This window comes from Lepidochelys kempii, chromosome 7 (genome assembly GCF_965140285.1).
Source record: "Lepidochelys kempii isolate rLepKem1 chromosome 7, rLepKem1.hap1, whole genome shotgun sequence".
Lineage (NCBI taxonomy): Eukaryota > Metazoa > Chordata > Testudines > Cheloniidae > Lepidochelys > Lepidochelys kempii.
Window position 1 is genome coordinate 53,940,765 of NC_136386.1, and position 14,972 is coordinate 53,955,736.

At 40.8% G+C, this 14,972-nt stretch overlaps 1 protein-coding gene across 3 annotated transcripts in view; it reads left to right on the forward strand.

The window, feature by feature from the left end:
- Positions 1-14,972, forward strand: part of SEC24C (SEC24 homolog C, COPII component) — a 63,446-nt gene that overhangs the window by 1,278 nt on the left and 47,196 nt on the right. For 2 of the 3 annotated variants that reach the window (XM_073352859.2, XM_073352861.2), the window contains exons 2-4: positions 7,733-7,935; positions 11,097-11,183; positions 13,529-13,652. In XM_073352859.2, coding sequence (XP_073208960.1) covers positions 7,761-7,935; positions 11,097-11,183; positions 13,529-13,652 — 386 coding nt within the window. In that variant the 5' untranslated portion in view covers positions 7,733-7,760. The remainder of the gene's footprint in view (positions 1-7,732; positions 7,936-11,096; positions 11,184-13,528; positions 13,653-14,972) is intronic. The other variant, XM_073352862.2, reaches the window with a different exon arrangement.

A 14,972-nucleotide genomic window follows, 5' to 3' on the forward strand; every position in this document is an offset into this window, starting at 1 on the left:
CTTTCAAAGTCACAAGACAAAAAGTATTTTTACCTGGAAAAGAGATTCTTTCCAGATCTACTGTTTTTGTTGCGTCCAGGAGAGGATCTATTAGTTGAGCTCCAGTTTATGGGGACCCTAAAAAATGATGTGAGCTCTCCCAAGGATGTTCTGGTAGGTCTTCACTGCTCAGTAATACAAAATTGTCCCATGTAGATCAGTCGTTCTCAAACTTTTGTACTTGTGACCCCTTTCACATAGCAAGCCTCTGAGTGTGCCCCCCCCCCCCGCCTTATAACTTAAAAACACTTTCTTGTATATTTAACACCATTATAAATGCTGGAGGCAAAGCAGGGCTTGGGGTGGAAGCTGACAGCTCATGACCCCCCATGTAAAAACCTTGTGACCCACAGTTTGAGAACCCCTGATGTAGATAGTCAAATCCCAAGCTCCCAGAGTCTGTTTTCTTTAGGGGGAAGCGGTAGGTATTTTGATTGAAGGGTTGAGAGAGACCTCATACTGGGTAGGAACTCTGAATCACTGCTTTGGGAGGGGACTTTCCTTCATTCATCCATACACATTGGTGGCATAAGGGAAAACATGTCCTTTCTTACTAACTGTTCTGAAAATGCAAATGCACACATTCCATTCTGTACATCTTATTTTGTTTTGGGATGGAGACGTAAGAAAGGAAGGAGCAGATTTATGTATTGACATGTCTGTTTAGAATTCATTGTAGCTGCAAGGACCTGTTTGTTGCTATGGCCAGAGTACTAGGATGGAATTGACTTGGAAGGGGGGTTGCCATTGGTGTGGTGGAGCTGGCATGGACTGCCAATTGCTTTTCACCATGTATGTGTTGTGTTCTGGGCACTAGTGGTAAGAAGGTGTCTGAAGGATTATTTTATTTCTTTCATGACCTCTGTGACATTAGTACTACTTGGTTATTTCCTGACTGAAGGACTGTTTTCTTTCTGTAGCATTCTTGTTGTTGGAAGGAAAGTCAGTAATCCTAGAGTTAGTTGATGGTAACTGAGAAAGGGTGGGGTACAAAGAATGACCAAAGTTGTCAGCCTCAAAACCTCCACAGAAAAGACAAGGAAAGAACTCAGTGTCTAGCTCCTTTAGAAGTGAGTTTATATGTTGAGAATTTATTTTTAAGGCTGATATCCTCATTGCTGAGCAAGTTTCAGAATAGTGACAGTCCCTGTTCTGAAGAGCTCACTGTCTAAAAGGCCACATGGAGAAGATGTGAAGCACTGGGAAGCCTAGAAGAATGATTAATTTGAAGTTTCCCATCTTGCAAAAGGTGATCATTTATTGTGTGTTTTATGGTAGTACTCAAAAAATGGTTGGTGTTGTGCCAAAATATAGGAAGGCATAGTCTGGGCGGGGGGGCCGGGGGGAGATACTGCATGAAGGATGAGCAAAGAGATACAACATACAAGCAGAATATTTAGAGGTATGGCTAGTATAATTTTAGTAAGTTGTGTATTTTGATTTTACATTTCTGTATCCATAACTACCCTTCAGCATGTCCTCTCTTCCTGACCCTACCCTCATCTACAAATCTTAAACCGTATTACAACTTTTTATCAACTGCACTAAAGTGTACAAAGTTCAGGGAACCAAGTCCAGATAATTTCCTGGGCTGTAAGATGTGAGAATGACCTGTGAAGTAGTTACATATATAGTCAAGTTGCTGTGGAACGTTTCTGAGAAATAGTTGGGGTTCCATGCATGTCTCTTGAGCCCTGGATTCCATAGATTAAGGGTATAAGTAGACCCCATTAGCAGTCCTTTAGTTCTCCTCCCTCCTCTGTCTTGATCAATCACAGAGCCATCCTCTTCCTTTTTCTGTTGCATTAAACAAAAATCTAATTGTAAATAGCAAAAATAGCTGTGTGGTTAAAGTTAGGTTTAGGCTGAGAAGTTAGTTTTATTTGAATGTTTCAACAGTTTTTGTCACATTACTGCAATTTGTAGGTGGTCTTGGGTCTTGCCCAAGTTAATGGATCAGTTGACCAAACCAGGGTTGGAGATGGCTTCACTTGCCATGTGGTGATCCCTGCTTTAGAAGGGCATGAATATGCCTTTTATGCCTCAGGGAAGAGCTCTTGGCTAAAGTCTATAATGTCTGCAAGGCCTTCTCAAAAACTGCATAAAAAGGTGGCAAAACTCTGCTCCAGAACCTAATGCATCAAGAATCTGGTGTACCTTGTCCCCTGCAAAAGTGTCAACATGAGTAGGGTACTTTCTACACCTTCCTTGGATCTGCAGTGTAAAGTCCCAGGTTGAAAGGGGTTGTGTCCTCTTATAAAGGTGCCTCTAAAGGAACAGGTAACAAGATCCATTGATTTAGGGTCAGAATCTTTGGACAGAGAAAACACCATCTGTGATTCCAGCAATTCCAATAAGCTGCCCAATAAGAAAAAGAGATACTGCCACAAAGATGCAGCTGGTTGCTTGGATGGATCTGGGCTGGTCAAATCTGTCTGACCAGACATATACAGGAGCCGACCCCCCCTCAAGGCTCTAGTGGAGGGGATTGTCAACTGACCTGGAACCTTCCTGGCTGTTAAGCCTAGAATTTCAGGATCTGTCAGATCTCTTCTTTCAAGATTTTCTTCAGAAAAGTTTTCTTTTCTGCAGATGAGCAATTGGCACCATGGAAACATCAGTTCTGAAGCAAACTTATGCTGTTATCAAATCTGTGAATTTCACTGTTTCTGTGGGATAAAGATTGGTATCATGGATTTCTCTGGTCTGAGGAGAACCAGTTCCTTAACTCTGTCACCTCTGTTCCTCTAGTGTGGTTTAGTGCGGGCATGCGTGAACATTTTTGGATCCTCTGGTGCCACCTTAGACTTTAAATCATACCCAGATGGAGAACATTCTAGTCATGGTCTGCCTTGAGATATTTGGGCCTTATTGTCCTACACCTGCTTTAGCAATTTTTACAGCTAGAGGTGAATATAAGACACATACATCGTTTCCTCCAAAGAAAGTGAAGGCTCTTACATGGACTGCTTGATGTTTTCCTGGATCAGTAGTTATATGATGTGCAGTCAGATACTTACTGAGGAGCTAGTAGGATAGTCCTAGGAAGTGCCCATTCTACCTCATCCCTTGAAGAAGCTCTTAACTGCTTCATTTTCTCCTCTAATTGACACCAAGATTTTCCAGAACATAGCTCTGGAAGCATACAGACTGTAGCTCTGGCAATTACACTAATGGCTTTGACCAGGAAGTCCCATATTTATTTGACAACTTGGCGCTGAAGGAGAAAGTAGTTCTGTCTGTCAGAGGGCTTGCTTAAACTGGCCAGAGAAGTCTGAAATCCTTCTGCCATTGCTGCTTCAGTTTCTAGGAAGCTTGATTCTATATATTGGGTCCTGAGAGAGGCATCTAAATAGTTTTTTCTAGCCCAAGCCTGCCTGATATTTTGATTGCAAGTGTTATATCTAATGCCTGAGTAAGTGTCAATCCAGCCCTGAAAACAAGGGGTCAAATTTGATATGGTTGACCAGAAGGCATAATCCTCTGTAGTCCTGATTCCTATGCAGTCTGAGAATCCTTTTTGGAGGGGGCAAACATTTCACAGTGTTTTTTTTCAGCGACAAGTATTGCGGCACCAAAGCAGAATGCCTGAGAATGTTCAAGAGACCCTCTGAATCAATCTCTGAAGATCCAGATCCTCACTCTTCCTTTTGGAGAACACTGTGGTCCCAGTTTTTCAGACATTGGAAGCAATTTCTTTGGACCGCTGGGTCTTGAAGATTAAGTGGGAATACTCCCTTCAGTTCAAGGCCAGGCCAAAATACAGTCTTGGCTTCCCTTTCCCTTTTCAGGGATCCCTCTCACAAGAAACTGCTGGAAGTAGAGGTCTTGTCCCTGTTGAAAATGGGAGCTATAGAAGTGGTGCCAGAAGGGCTTTTATTCCTGCTATTTCCTTTCCCTTCATCCCTTTCAGAAAGATGATCAAGACTGGTGAGACCAAGTCTGTTTTCAGTTCTGAAAGGGAACTGACAATAGTTTTGTCTCCTCTGGACCAATACATAAACTTTTCAATAACCAGTGTAAGGGACTCATTGATGAAAACCGTTTCATACAGTTTACTATGTAGTTTTTTCTTAGACGAGAACTTAAACTGAATTTCAGTCTGCTCTGTGCAGATGTTAAAGAATCCATGATCAATTGTAACAGAGAGGGATTTGAGCACCAAGTCACTCTACATTTCTCCTTCCTCTGCTGTTACACAGCAACATGATTGTATATTGTGCACTCTGGTTGTCTTCTGCCCCTGAATCCTATAGCCTTTACCAGTTCAATGCTGTATAAACTATAGGTTTGGGATGGAAGATACTAATGTGCACAAACTTATTATAGTGGACTCTGCTTAATTGGAGCATTTATTGGGATGTCTTACAAGAAACTGAAGTAGCCTAGTGACTGTCAGTAATGACCACTGTTTAGATGTGACAGTGTGAGCACGTTAGCATCAAAGCTACGTAATGGAATTCTGTGTAGCTAGTAGCGAGTAGTAAAATGATGTTTATCCATGTTTAAGTGTTTTTGATACAGAAGTTGCTAGTGCAGATTTCCAGTGTACAAAAAACAAGTGCAGTTTTTTCCCTAAAAAAACCTTATAGGCTGCCTTCAAACATGAAGAATAATAAAAAAGCACATGCTAATTTTTTGCCTTTGTGGATTGTCTTTTTAGGGGGAGGGAAAGATTTATATAATGTTACAGTGAGAACTGAGTTTCTTTGATGGAAGGTGCATGACAATAGTACTGTTTAAACTTCATATACAAACCAAATGCCTTCCAACTCCTATGCCAACTTCCTATTTAAATTGCTACCTAATGTTTTCATCATATCAAGCATTAAAATGGGAATGTTCATTCTCAGTGGTGGACTCCCAGCAGCCACAAATACATAAAATCTAGTACAGCATTGTGATCAGGCTAACTATACTGTGCACATGGCTTGACTGCAGATGTAATGTCCAGTTCTCCTTTGGATATGGTCTGTGTGGATCTTTAAGAATTTGTATCTATACAGATGCTCTAGTCAAAGAACTACAGTTACTTCTCAGGAAATATTTTTGCATGTGGCATCTAAGCTCTCCCCAGTCACTTGGCTTCCTGGTTGAGTTTAGGGACCCTGGATTTAACATGTCAGCAAGCTGTGATAGCTGTCATAGGCCTTGTCTTCACTAGGATAATAGGCATTTAAACACATTACCCTATGATTTTGATATATGTTAGCTAATCAAAACAGTTGCAGTTACAACATGTTAGCTGATTGAGGTAATCCCTACGTTCCCCGTTAGAGTTTACCTCAACCAGCTAATGTGTTAAAATTACATCTGCCTCATCTGTCTAGATTTTTAACATGTTAGCTAAAACGTGTTTAAAATATCTCTTTTCCTAGTGTAGCCGTGACCACAGATATAGTACTCCCTCATACAGATAGGGCATGGGATGGCAAGGATATGAGGGGCAGAGCTAAAGCTCTTCGGTATACCCAAATCTACTTTCCACGGTTTTTATGTAAGTGTGATCTTATCTTTGAATTTTCTGGCTTTAAGGCACTTGTATTTTTTTCACAACAGCACACTAAGTCATTGTAACTTTAACTGTAAGGCTGTAAACAAGGTCCTGTAGCAAATATGGTATATCTAAGCAGGTAACACAACCAGTATATTAATGTAAAATAACAGTGGGGATCTTCTGCTGTCTGTTTGTGAACCAAGCACGAAATTGGGGATTAGGTCCTTCTTTGAGCAGGGGGTTGGACTAGATGACCTCCTGAGGTCCCTTCCAACCCTGATATTGTATGGTCCACCAGCTCTCACCAGCATGTCTGGCTCTGATTTGTGTATTGTGTCTGTCACCAGAGTATTGAAGTGCTGCCTACTTTGTATTTGTATTAAAGAAAGTTAGTGGATTTTTAATGCGCATGAAAGCGAGGAATGAAGAGTCCCTCCATTTTGCACGCTTCCTCTCACAATTCCATCATAGCACCGTGCTCTTATTCCGGTCATTCTCTGCCCTTCCTGTTCTGGCCTTCATGTAACTTTGTTCATGCACCTCTACTAGCTTGAGATTGATTCAGCTTCAGTCTCAGGTCTCCCTTGAGCATTTGTCATTTTAAATGTTATTTTCTTATTTAATTATGGAGATAATTAGGATTTAAATTACTGTCCAGTTTATTTTAAAATGTCATCTTGACCCTATTCTGGACTCTGAATCCTTTGTACTCTGAGGTAATTAGTGTACATCCATTTGTGTCAAGGAAGCAAGATCTAACCGACTGAGCACAGGGCTAGGAGCCAGGAACTCTTGAGTACTGATTCCATTTCTGCTATTGATTAGGATATTGATTGGGATGACACCTGTATTCCTTTAGTTTCTCTATCTGAAATGGGGGGATACCTATCTCTTCTTGTTGGTGATGTGAGGCTTAATAATTCTACAGTGCTACAGAAGTGCTAAGTATTGTTTTGAGGCATTTTGAAGCAGGTTGTGGGTTGATGGTACTTATGTCCATTTTGAAGCATTTTCTTTATGTAGATAATAATTCTCTTCTCCCAGTAATTCCAAAGGCAATTTCTGGAAGGCAAGCAGGGTGGATTTGATTTAAATCAAATTGATTTAAATCACTAGTTAGGAAGACTAAATTTAATCATGGATTTCTACATAAAAGTGCATTCTTATTGGTTGTTATAACCTTAAGACATATTCTTCACAACTCCGAGATAGATGTAGGTTTCATTTTTAGAAGGTACACACTATACATTTTTGAGTGATTTATTTTGAAAGCTTTTCAGATTAGTTTTACAGCTGTATCAGAAAATGAATGATTGTTTATTTCATTTACCAAAGGTAATTGAAGCAGATAGTTTACTTCCCAATGACTTCATAAATATCTCCAATTCAACAGGATATTAATATTTGGAGGATTTTCTTGCCATGCTGTATTAGGAGAACATCACCAGAGAGACATTTAAATTGTTTTATTTAACTAAAACGACAACGTTATGTATTCTGGATTTTTTTTCTTCAACAGAAAAGATGATATTTTAACAAAACAAGCATATGAATTTTTGAATTTAAACATTCAAGTTTTTTAAAACCAGGTTTGTTTTTGTTAAAATTGTTTTTAACTAAAATAGTTAAATGAAATATATTTAAAAAAAACTAGCCATTTTTGCTGTTAACAAGCATATTTTCTCTGGAGACACAAATCCACAGTTTGAGGACTTCAAAACTAAGCCTCTCTGATGGCATTTTCTAGACTGAGCACTGAGTCCCATTGGGTAGATAGAAAGATTAACCTAAATAATCGATACAGAAGCCCCTGCGACCCCATAAGATTGGGTCCCTAATCTATGAACTATTGGAACTCATTTACAAAACTTTTCTTAAACATTACATGAATATATTATCTGATACTATCGAATTAAAATTTATAATCCCTATTCCATGATGAGATACATTATAGCTCAAAGATATCTTAATTAAAACTATCTTTAGGTTTTTTCATCGAAACATTTTATCTATCAAAAAAATCCAATTTAGATTTAAAAAAAGCATTGATTTTTATCAACCCTGAAGGCAAGTGCATTTCCTTCTCTAGCATCTCACAGTTACTAGCAGGCCAGCTCCCGCGCAGCTGTTTTCATAGCAAGGGATGCTGTTTGGACTATTGGTTTCTAATTGTGTTCTTTTTTCCCCTCCTTGCAGGTGAGACCAGTTTGGGGATGTGAACACAATGAGTGTAAACCAGCAAGCTCACACAGGGCTTCCTTATGGGCAGCCTCAGACTGGATATCAGGGATACCAACAATCCGGTTATGGAGGGCAGCAAATGCCTGGAGTTCATCATTCTCAGTATGGAGCTTATAATGGTCCGCTGCCAGGATATCAGCAGCCAGCCCCTTCACAAGGTACTCTTAATCAAGACTTCGCAACTTAATAGCCTGAGAGTTTGAATGCATTGGGAATGCTTTTCCAGAGCTGATGGCCTACTGTTAGCTAAATGAATATTTTATGGTCTAACTTCTCTTTAATATGAACGATACTCTATTCTAACTCTTCAGAAGTCAAGGTAAAAAGTGGGTTTTGTTGTGGTGCAGCCTCAGTGTTGCTTATCATTTGGTTGCATAGAAGCCATTTGACCAGCTCACTAGGACTTAAATTTTTTTAGTAGCCCACAAATTAAGTGTTGAGAAGGCCCAATGGCAGCTTGTTCCTTATAGTTCCCCGCTCATGTAGTCCAGGAGCAAGAATGCACAGGACAGTTTCCATGCTAAGGTTGGATTGAGGGCAGTAATAGGCTGATAACAGGCCATGTGATTGAGGCAGCTCCATATTCATCTGCAGAAAAGACCTGTGGCTCACTCTCACTCCTGAAAGATGAGGGCATGCGTTCTGTGGTAGTGTTGGTGAAATGACTGGTACTACTGTGGCCACCACATGTCTAATAAATAGATATTACCAATTTAAATGGATACTGTCAGTGATCATCAAAATTAGATCTGCTTTTATTTTGCATCTATTTGCAAGGCAGATCTAATGTTTTTCTCCATCTTCAAAACAAATGCTGTTGTAACAAAATAATTCAGTGTCAGCAGGTAGGCAACTAAAGAGCAACTCTGCTATATAGTATGGTAGAGCAGAAGAAACTGAATAAGAAAATAGGCTTAATTTTAATGTTTTTAATTTGCTTTTCATAAAACAATTTGAAAACATTACCTTTTAATGCCTGTAAAGAGTTGGACTCCTAGGGCTAAAATTCTGTCACTCTGGGCATAGGCACCTCATATGATATCAACTACTGACCACCTTCAGTCCTTCACCTTTTAATAGTGTAACACATGGTGTGCATGATTGAATCACTTCTACTAAGGTGACAGTAGTTCAGATTTTCATTAGGGACCACTATGGAAAGTTTAATGTTTGTCTTTTTACTGTAATCAGTGTCTGGAAGTTAGTTCTCAGGTTGGGGGGAAGATAACATATTCTCTGTTCACTCCTTTTGATGTCTATGAAATGAAACTGCCAAGTGGCTTCCTGTTTGATACTATAAAAAGAAAAGGAGGATTTGTGGCACCTTAGAGACTAACCAATTTATTTGAGCATAAGCTTTCATGAGCTACAGCAAAGTGAGCTGTAGCTCACGAAAGCTTATGCTCAAATAAATTGGTTAGTCTCTAAGGTGCCACAAATACTCCTTTTCTTTTTGTGAATACAGACTAACATGGCTGCTACTCTGAAACCTTTGATACTACAGTGATTGTAAGGCTTGAAAATACTTCTCTTTTCATGACCAGTGGCTGTTTTTATTTTTACCTCTTTCCTCTGAGTTCTGTTTTGGTTGCACTAGCAATAAAACACTGCTCAATTACAGATGTAGCTGAAATATTATTCACAAAAATCTAAGATACTGAATGCCTTAGTAAATTGGTGGCAATGGGATATGAACCTTTCTGCCTCTAGATCACCAGAACAAAACCAGCTCAGGTCAGTAGTGACTGAAAGGTGTCAATATCTGATGGTGGTTCGTTGGTCTAAGTGCAATGAGTTTGGTCTGACCTGTTCCCAGTGGACAGAGGCCCACATCGCAAAATACCATTTTATGATAAAGATAAAACCAGTGATTAAATGGGGCATGAGGCCTACTTTCCATGTCATGCTTAGAGGTGGTTCACTCGGGTTATAGTGGAAGCATATTAGTGGGATGGTGTGGAGGATGCTTGAATTACCTGATCGCGTGTACTGTACCACTTGTGCAGATAGTTCCAGGGGACCAAAGCCTTTAATCTATCAGTCCAGCACTTCTCACCAGAATGAAATTGACTAGCTCTTTTAAAAAGCTTGTATATGACTGGGGAGGAGGAGAAAAGAAATGTAGGATGCTCTGAGTATTAACATAACCGCCAGAAGTGGACATTTGTTCTTATGACTGCCAGATATGGGAGGGAAATGGAGGGAGACAAGCAACCCAGCATCAGGGGAGGACAGATGAAGTTATAGTGAATTTAAATTAGATGAACGGAGCCTTAGTCTGAGGGACATGAGACTACTGACATATATTCCTAAATTTCAGCTAAGGGTTAAGTACTTCATCAATTTTTTTTCTTGGTATTGTCTGATAAACATGCAGGGACTTGATAAATGTGCAGCCATATATATTACTTTAAATGCAGGCAACTTTAAAAGGATTCAGGTGGTGGGGTGGAGCAACTTCTCCCTTGCTCTGCTGCTTGCATCACCTTCTGGAGCTGGCCAACTTCCTTCTTTTGTTCTTCCTTTTTTCGGCCAGCTGTCTGGCCATCTCTTCTCCTCCCTACCACTTACAAAGGTGTATCTCACATAATGGTGGTAGGATTCATTTGCTCTGTATGATGTAGAGGCCATAGTTCAGACCAGAATCGTAAGGGGCTGGCAGAAATTTAGCACCATGTAACTTTAGAATTGCAGTTGGGACGACATTTAAAAAACAGTGGAGAGGGATCTAAAAAAGGTGGCTGCTATGCCATGCTTTTAGAGGAGAAATCCCATTTTCTGATCTGACTTTTATGGTAGCGATAGTCCCAGTGAGTAGAAGAGGTGCCATGCCATTAGTTTTCACAGTAAATGGGATAAAGACATGACGTCACACTATTGACTGAGCAATAGCTCGTTCTTGTTAGTGAAATGTGGAATAAACCTGCCATGGGCTGAGCTTGTATGAATGTTTCATAGGAGATAGTTGCTTTTCTGACAAGGTTTTTCGTGGGAAAAGCAGTCCTACAGAGTTCTCTGAATGCCATGTTGCTGCTGGAGTACTGGATGTTGACCAGGCTCAATACTTGTTAAGCTTGCACTATCTACAGTGGTTAGGTGTTGCCCATTGGTAGTACGTTTTCTAGACAATGGCATAGTAATATGGAGTAGCAAGCAGAGTATAGGGAATATTTCGGGATTTGTGGGGTATAACAAATGTAGCATGGCTCTGTCTCCATGGGTTTCTCTGCTCTAAAGCAAACTGACTTCAGCTGGCGTCTACTTTACCTCTGAGTACTGTCTCTCAGGCTTTACTTGCTGCTGTGTTTTGTCTTTCCAGGTTACTTTTCTTCCTTGGGGTTCCCTTCGAAGGGCTCTCCTGTTTCTATCAACTCTGATACTCCTACTCTTGCACCTAACTTCATAGGTAAATAGTTTTCTGTGTGGGAGTGTTTGTGATGTTGGTGTCCTGCTGTCCATTCAGCAAAAACCAGTTTCTCTGCTAAGTGTCTTTGTGAAATCTGTTACATCCACATTTGATCTGATCTTTTTGTTTTGAGGAAGTGGTGAACGTGCACTTTGCTACCCAGTTGCAGGTTGATGGTATTGTCCCTGTTCTTCTCCCTGGCAGCCCTCCAGAAACACATACAGGGTATAAAGAAAGAATCTTAGTAGAAATTCCTGATGATTGCCTGATTTAAACCTAACTACAGCTATGTTCGATTGTCTGTCCTGTTAGTTTAGGGCACTATGAGGTCAAAATTTGGGTGAACCCACTAAAACAATTTCACTATGAAGAGAGATTGAGATTTTTGTCGCAGTATCTTTTATCTCAGGACAGTGCAGCTGGTAAATGAAATGCCCCAATGGGGTCTATGTTGCAAAAGGGAAATGTCTTCAGCTGAGGATAAAGGTGAACAGAGGGGCTTTAGCAGTGACACTAATATTTCCTGATAATACTGACCAACAACAATTTTAAAATGAATATTTCCAGTGATTTCTTGGAGCAATTGCAAGGAAACAATTAAAGAAATGCATTCATAACTAGCATTGATGTATTTGCAAGAGTCTGAGTTCTGTCAACAAAGTTAAATCACCTTTGAAAACTTCATTTCACGTGTTTATGCATTTTAAACTATGCTAACATTAAAGCAGTCCCACTATCCCCTTCTAGGAATCAGTCTAGATATGCTTTTCAGATTCATGGGATAGACCCACAGTAAGGTTGTATCCCACAATTCCTAACTGTTTTGCAAGGGGACTGTTTCATTATGGGAAGGAGACCCCAAAAATGCCTTAAAGTTTCTTAAATGAAATCAAGTGCAAATAGTCACCCATCTCAAAAAAAGATATAGCAGAAATAGAAGGGGCTCAAATGAGCAACTCAGACGATTAGAGGCCTGGAGGGACTTCTGTACAGGAAGAAAAGATAAAAAGTGTTAGGACTGTTTAGTTTAAAGAGGAGACAAATGAGATATGACTTACTGGAGGTATATTAAAAAACGAATGGTATAGAAAGATGTAAATGTCCCTTTGTTCTTGGTATTGAGGCAAGGCAAATAGGGCATTCAGTGAGATTTTGGCAACTCCTTTAAAACTTATAAAGGGAAAAACTTATTCACATAAGGCATAATTAGCTCATAGAACTTATTGCATGCTATCTCTGAGGCCAGGTGCATAGTAAATTAAAATAAGACTGTTTACATAGGCAGAATAAAATGTATGAGTATAAGCCCCTCTCGATTGTGTGCAAAAACCAACTTCCTGGGATTGAGAAATAGCTTCCCCTATGGCAGTTTATTTCATAACTCCATTATGGGGATACTAGCAGCATACTATGAAATATCTGTTGCTGGCCACTGTCAGGATACCACCAGTGGTCCGATCTGATCTAGTAATTTCAGTGTTTTAAGTCATCTGCATCTAGTCATATGTATAATACAAATGCATACACATTTTTTGTGGATAGTTGTCTTGATTGTGCTACTGAGTATCCATAAGTATGTTTGTCAACGTCATCATACTAAACCTATGCTTGTGCGTTCTGTTTTGGAAGTAGACACTGCAAGCATGTCTTTGGCATTGCCCTGTGTGTTGGGGGACTGATACGAAAGACAGACTTAAACTTACGTTTGTTAGATCAAACTGCTTCAGTTGCAGTGTGGACATAATTCTGCAATGAAACTAAGTCTATTAACTACTAACATTCAGTTTGGACATGTTGTTCCTAGTTATATTACAGAAAATATAGTACCAGGAAACAATTTTATAAATGGTTTCAGCAAATGCTTTTCATCTGCCAGTGTGTACAGGGAAAGTGACCCAATGTTGACATAAGGTCCCACCTGACCACTTCCCTTCCTTAGGTTTGAAAATAATTTATCCACTAGCATAGAGGTGGTCATGCCACTGTTACTGAAAGGATGATGGACATTTGGGCCTTGTCTTTAGTTGACTCTTTGGGCAATGCTACCATTGGTGAACTTCCACTGCTGAGACTTAACCAAATATCATCTAAACCTTTTCTGAGTTGGGGTAGACAACACTGTGGCGAAAAGTGCTGGCATCCTGTTCATGCTAGGTCTTTCACTGTTGCTATGAATGGAGCTGCACTGATGCTTCAGCAATGGTGAAAGGTCAGTGTAGATGCCACCTTTTGTTCACAAATCATTAATCTCCTCTTGTTTCCCTTAGTTTTGTGGGTACCTGGTCAGTGCTGGTAGATTTCTATGAGGTAATCTATGCAATTAATATTTCTCTGTGTATCCCTAGGTACATTAAGAGCGCCTCCACCAACCTCTGGAGCACCTGTTCCTGCTGGCCAGCCAGTGTATAGTCAGTTTGGGCAAGGAGATGTGCAGAATGGGATTGCAACTTCAGCAGTCCAGATGCAAAGGTACTTATGAGAAGAGGAAGTCATAGGAAAGGCTTCAGACACCTTAAATCTATCAAGCTACTAGAGCACCATACTACTTTCCTACCCTCCCCCACACCTTTCCCTCACCCTCCAAAGAAGGGCAAAAATACTTATGGTCTCTTAACTTGTGCTTTAGGTAGCAAAGAGGTTTTGAAGTGGCTTCAGATTTTTTTTGTCTTACTGCCACTTGTGAAACAATGTAAAGGGAAAGGAATACAACCAAAACATCAGTGAAACTCAATGAGCAGACTTCTCAGAGGTTCTGAGCATTCCCAGTTTCTTTGGCATCAGTGTGGCCGGGGAGTTCTCAGCTACTTGGAAAATCAGGCTAGAAACCTTTTTTAAAAAGAAAAATTTTTTTATTCCTATAGAATATCTCATGAGCTTGCAACTGTAATATTACTTCCTGAAACATTCTGTTCTTGTTACCTATGTCAGGGTTGCTCATGAGTGCAGGGCTGTTGTCTTTGGGTTTTTTAGGTGAGAACATTGACACCTGGGTGCAGACCATATTTACAGAATTTCATATGCTTAAAATACAGGTGAGTAGGAAGGAGTCCAAACTTTGAACAAACCAAATTTGAGTCACTGAGCTTAGGGCGTAACTCCTCTTCTCTTCCCCCCAGTGCCCCCCCCCTTATTTTATTAAAACAGTAGTCTCCAACCTTTTTATGCCCAAGATCACTTTTTGAATTTAAGGGCAACCCAGGATCTACCCCGCCCCTTCCCTGAAGCCCTGCTCACTCCATTTCCTGCCCCCTCCCCCTCGCTCTCCTCCACCCATCCTCCCTCACTTTCACCGGGCTGGGGTAAAGGGAGGGGTGCAGGCTCTGGGCTGGGGCAGAGGGGTTTGCAGTGTGGGAGGGGGCTGCTGGCTCTGGGAGGGGGCTCAGGGCTGGGGCTGGGGGCACGGGGCACAGCAGGGGTTTGGGTGCTGGCTTCAGGAGGACGCTGGGGGTTGGGGTGTGGCCTCCTGCTGGGCGGCACTTACTATGGGTGGCTCCTGGTCTGTGGCGTAGCAAGGCTAAGGCAGGCTCCCTGCTTGTTGTGGCCCCATGCCACTCCTGGAAGGAGACAATGTGCCCCTGTGGCCCCTGGGGGGGGCATGGCGCTCTATGCGATGCCCTTCTGGCTTCTTTGTGTTCCTTTGGAACTCTGAGGATTCTCCATCCAAGGGCCCCCCTGTCATGCCAGTAGGTTTTAGAGGATGGCTGGGCATAGATCATTTTTGGACTCAGACAGCATTACTTTTAATTGGCTGTAATAGTCTCCATTGATTGACACTTAAGCACTTCCTTT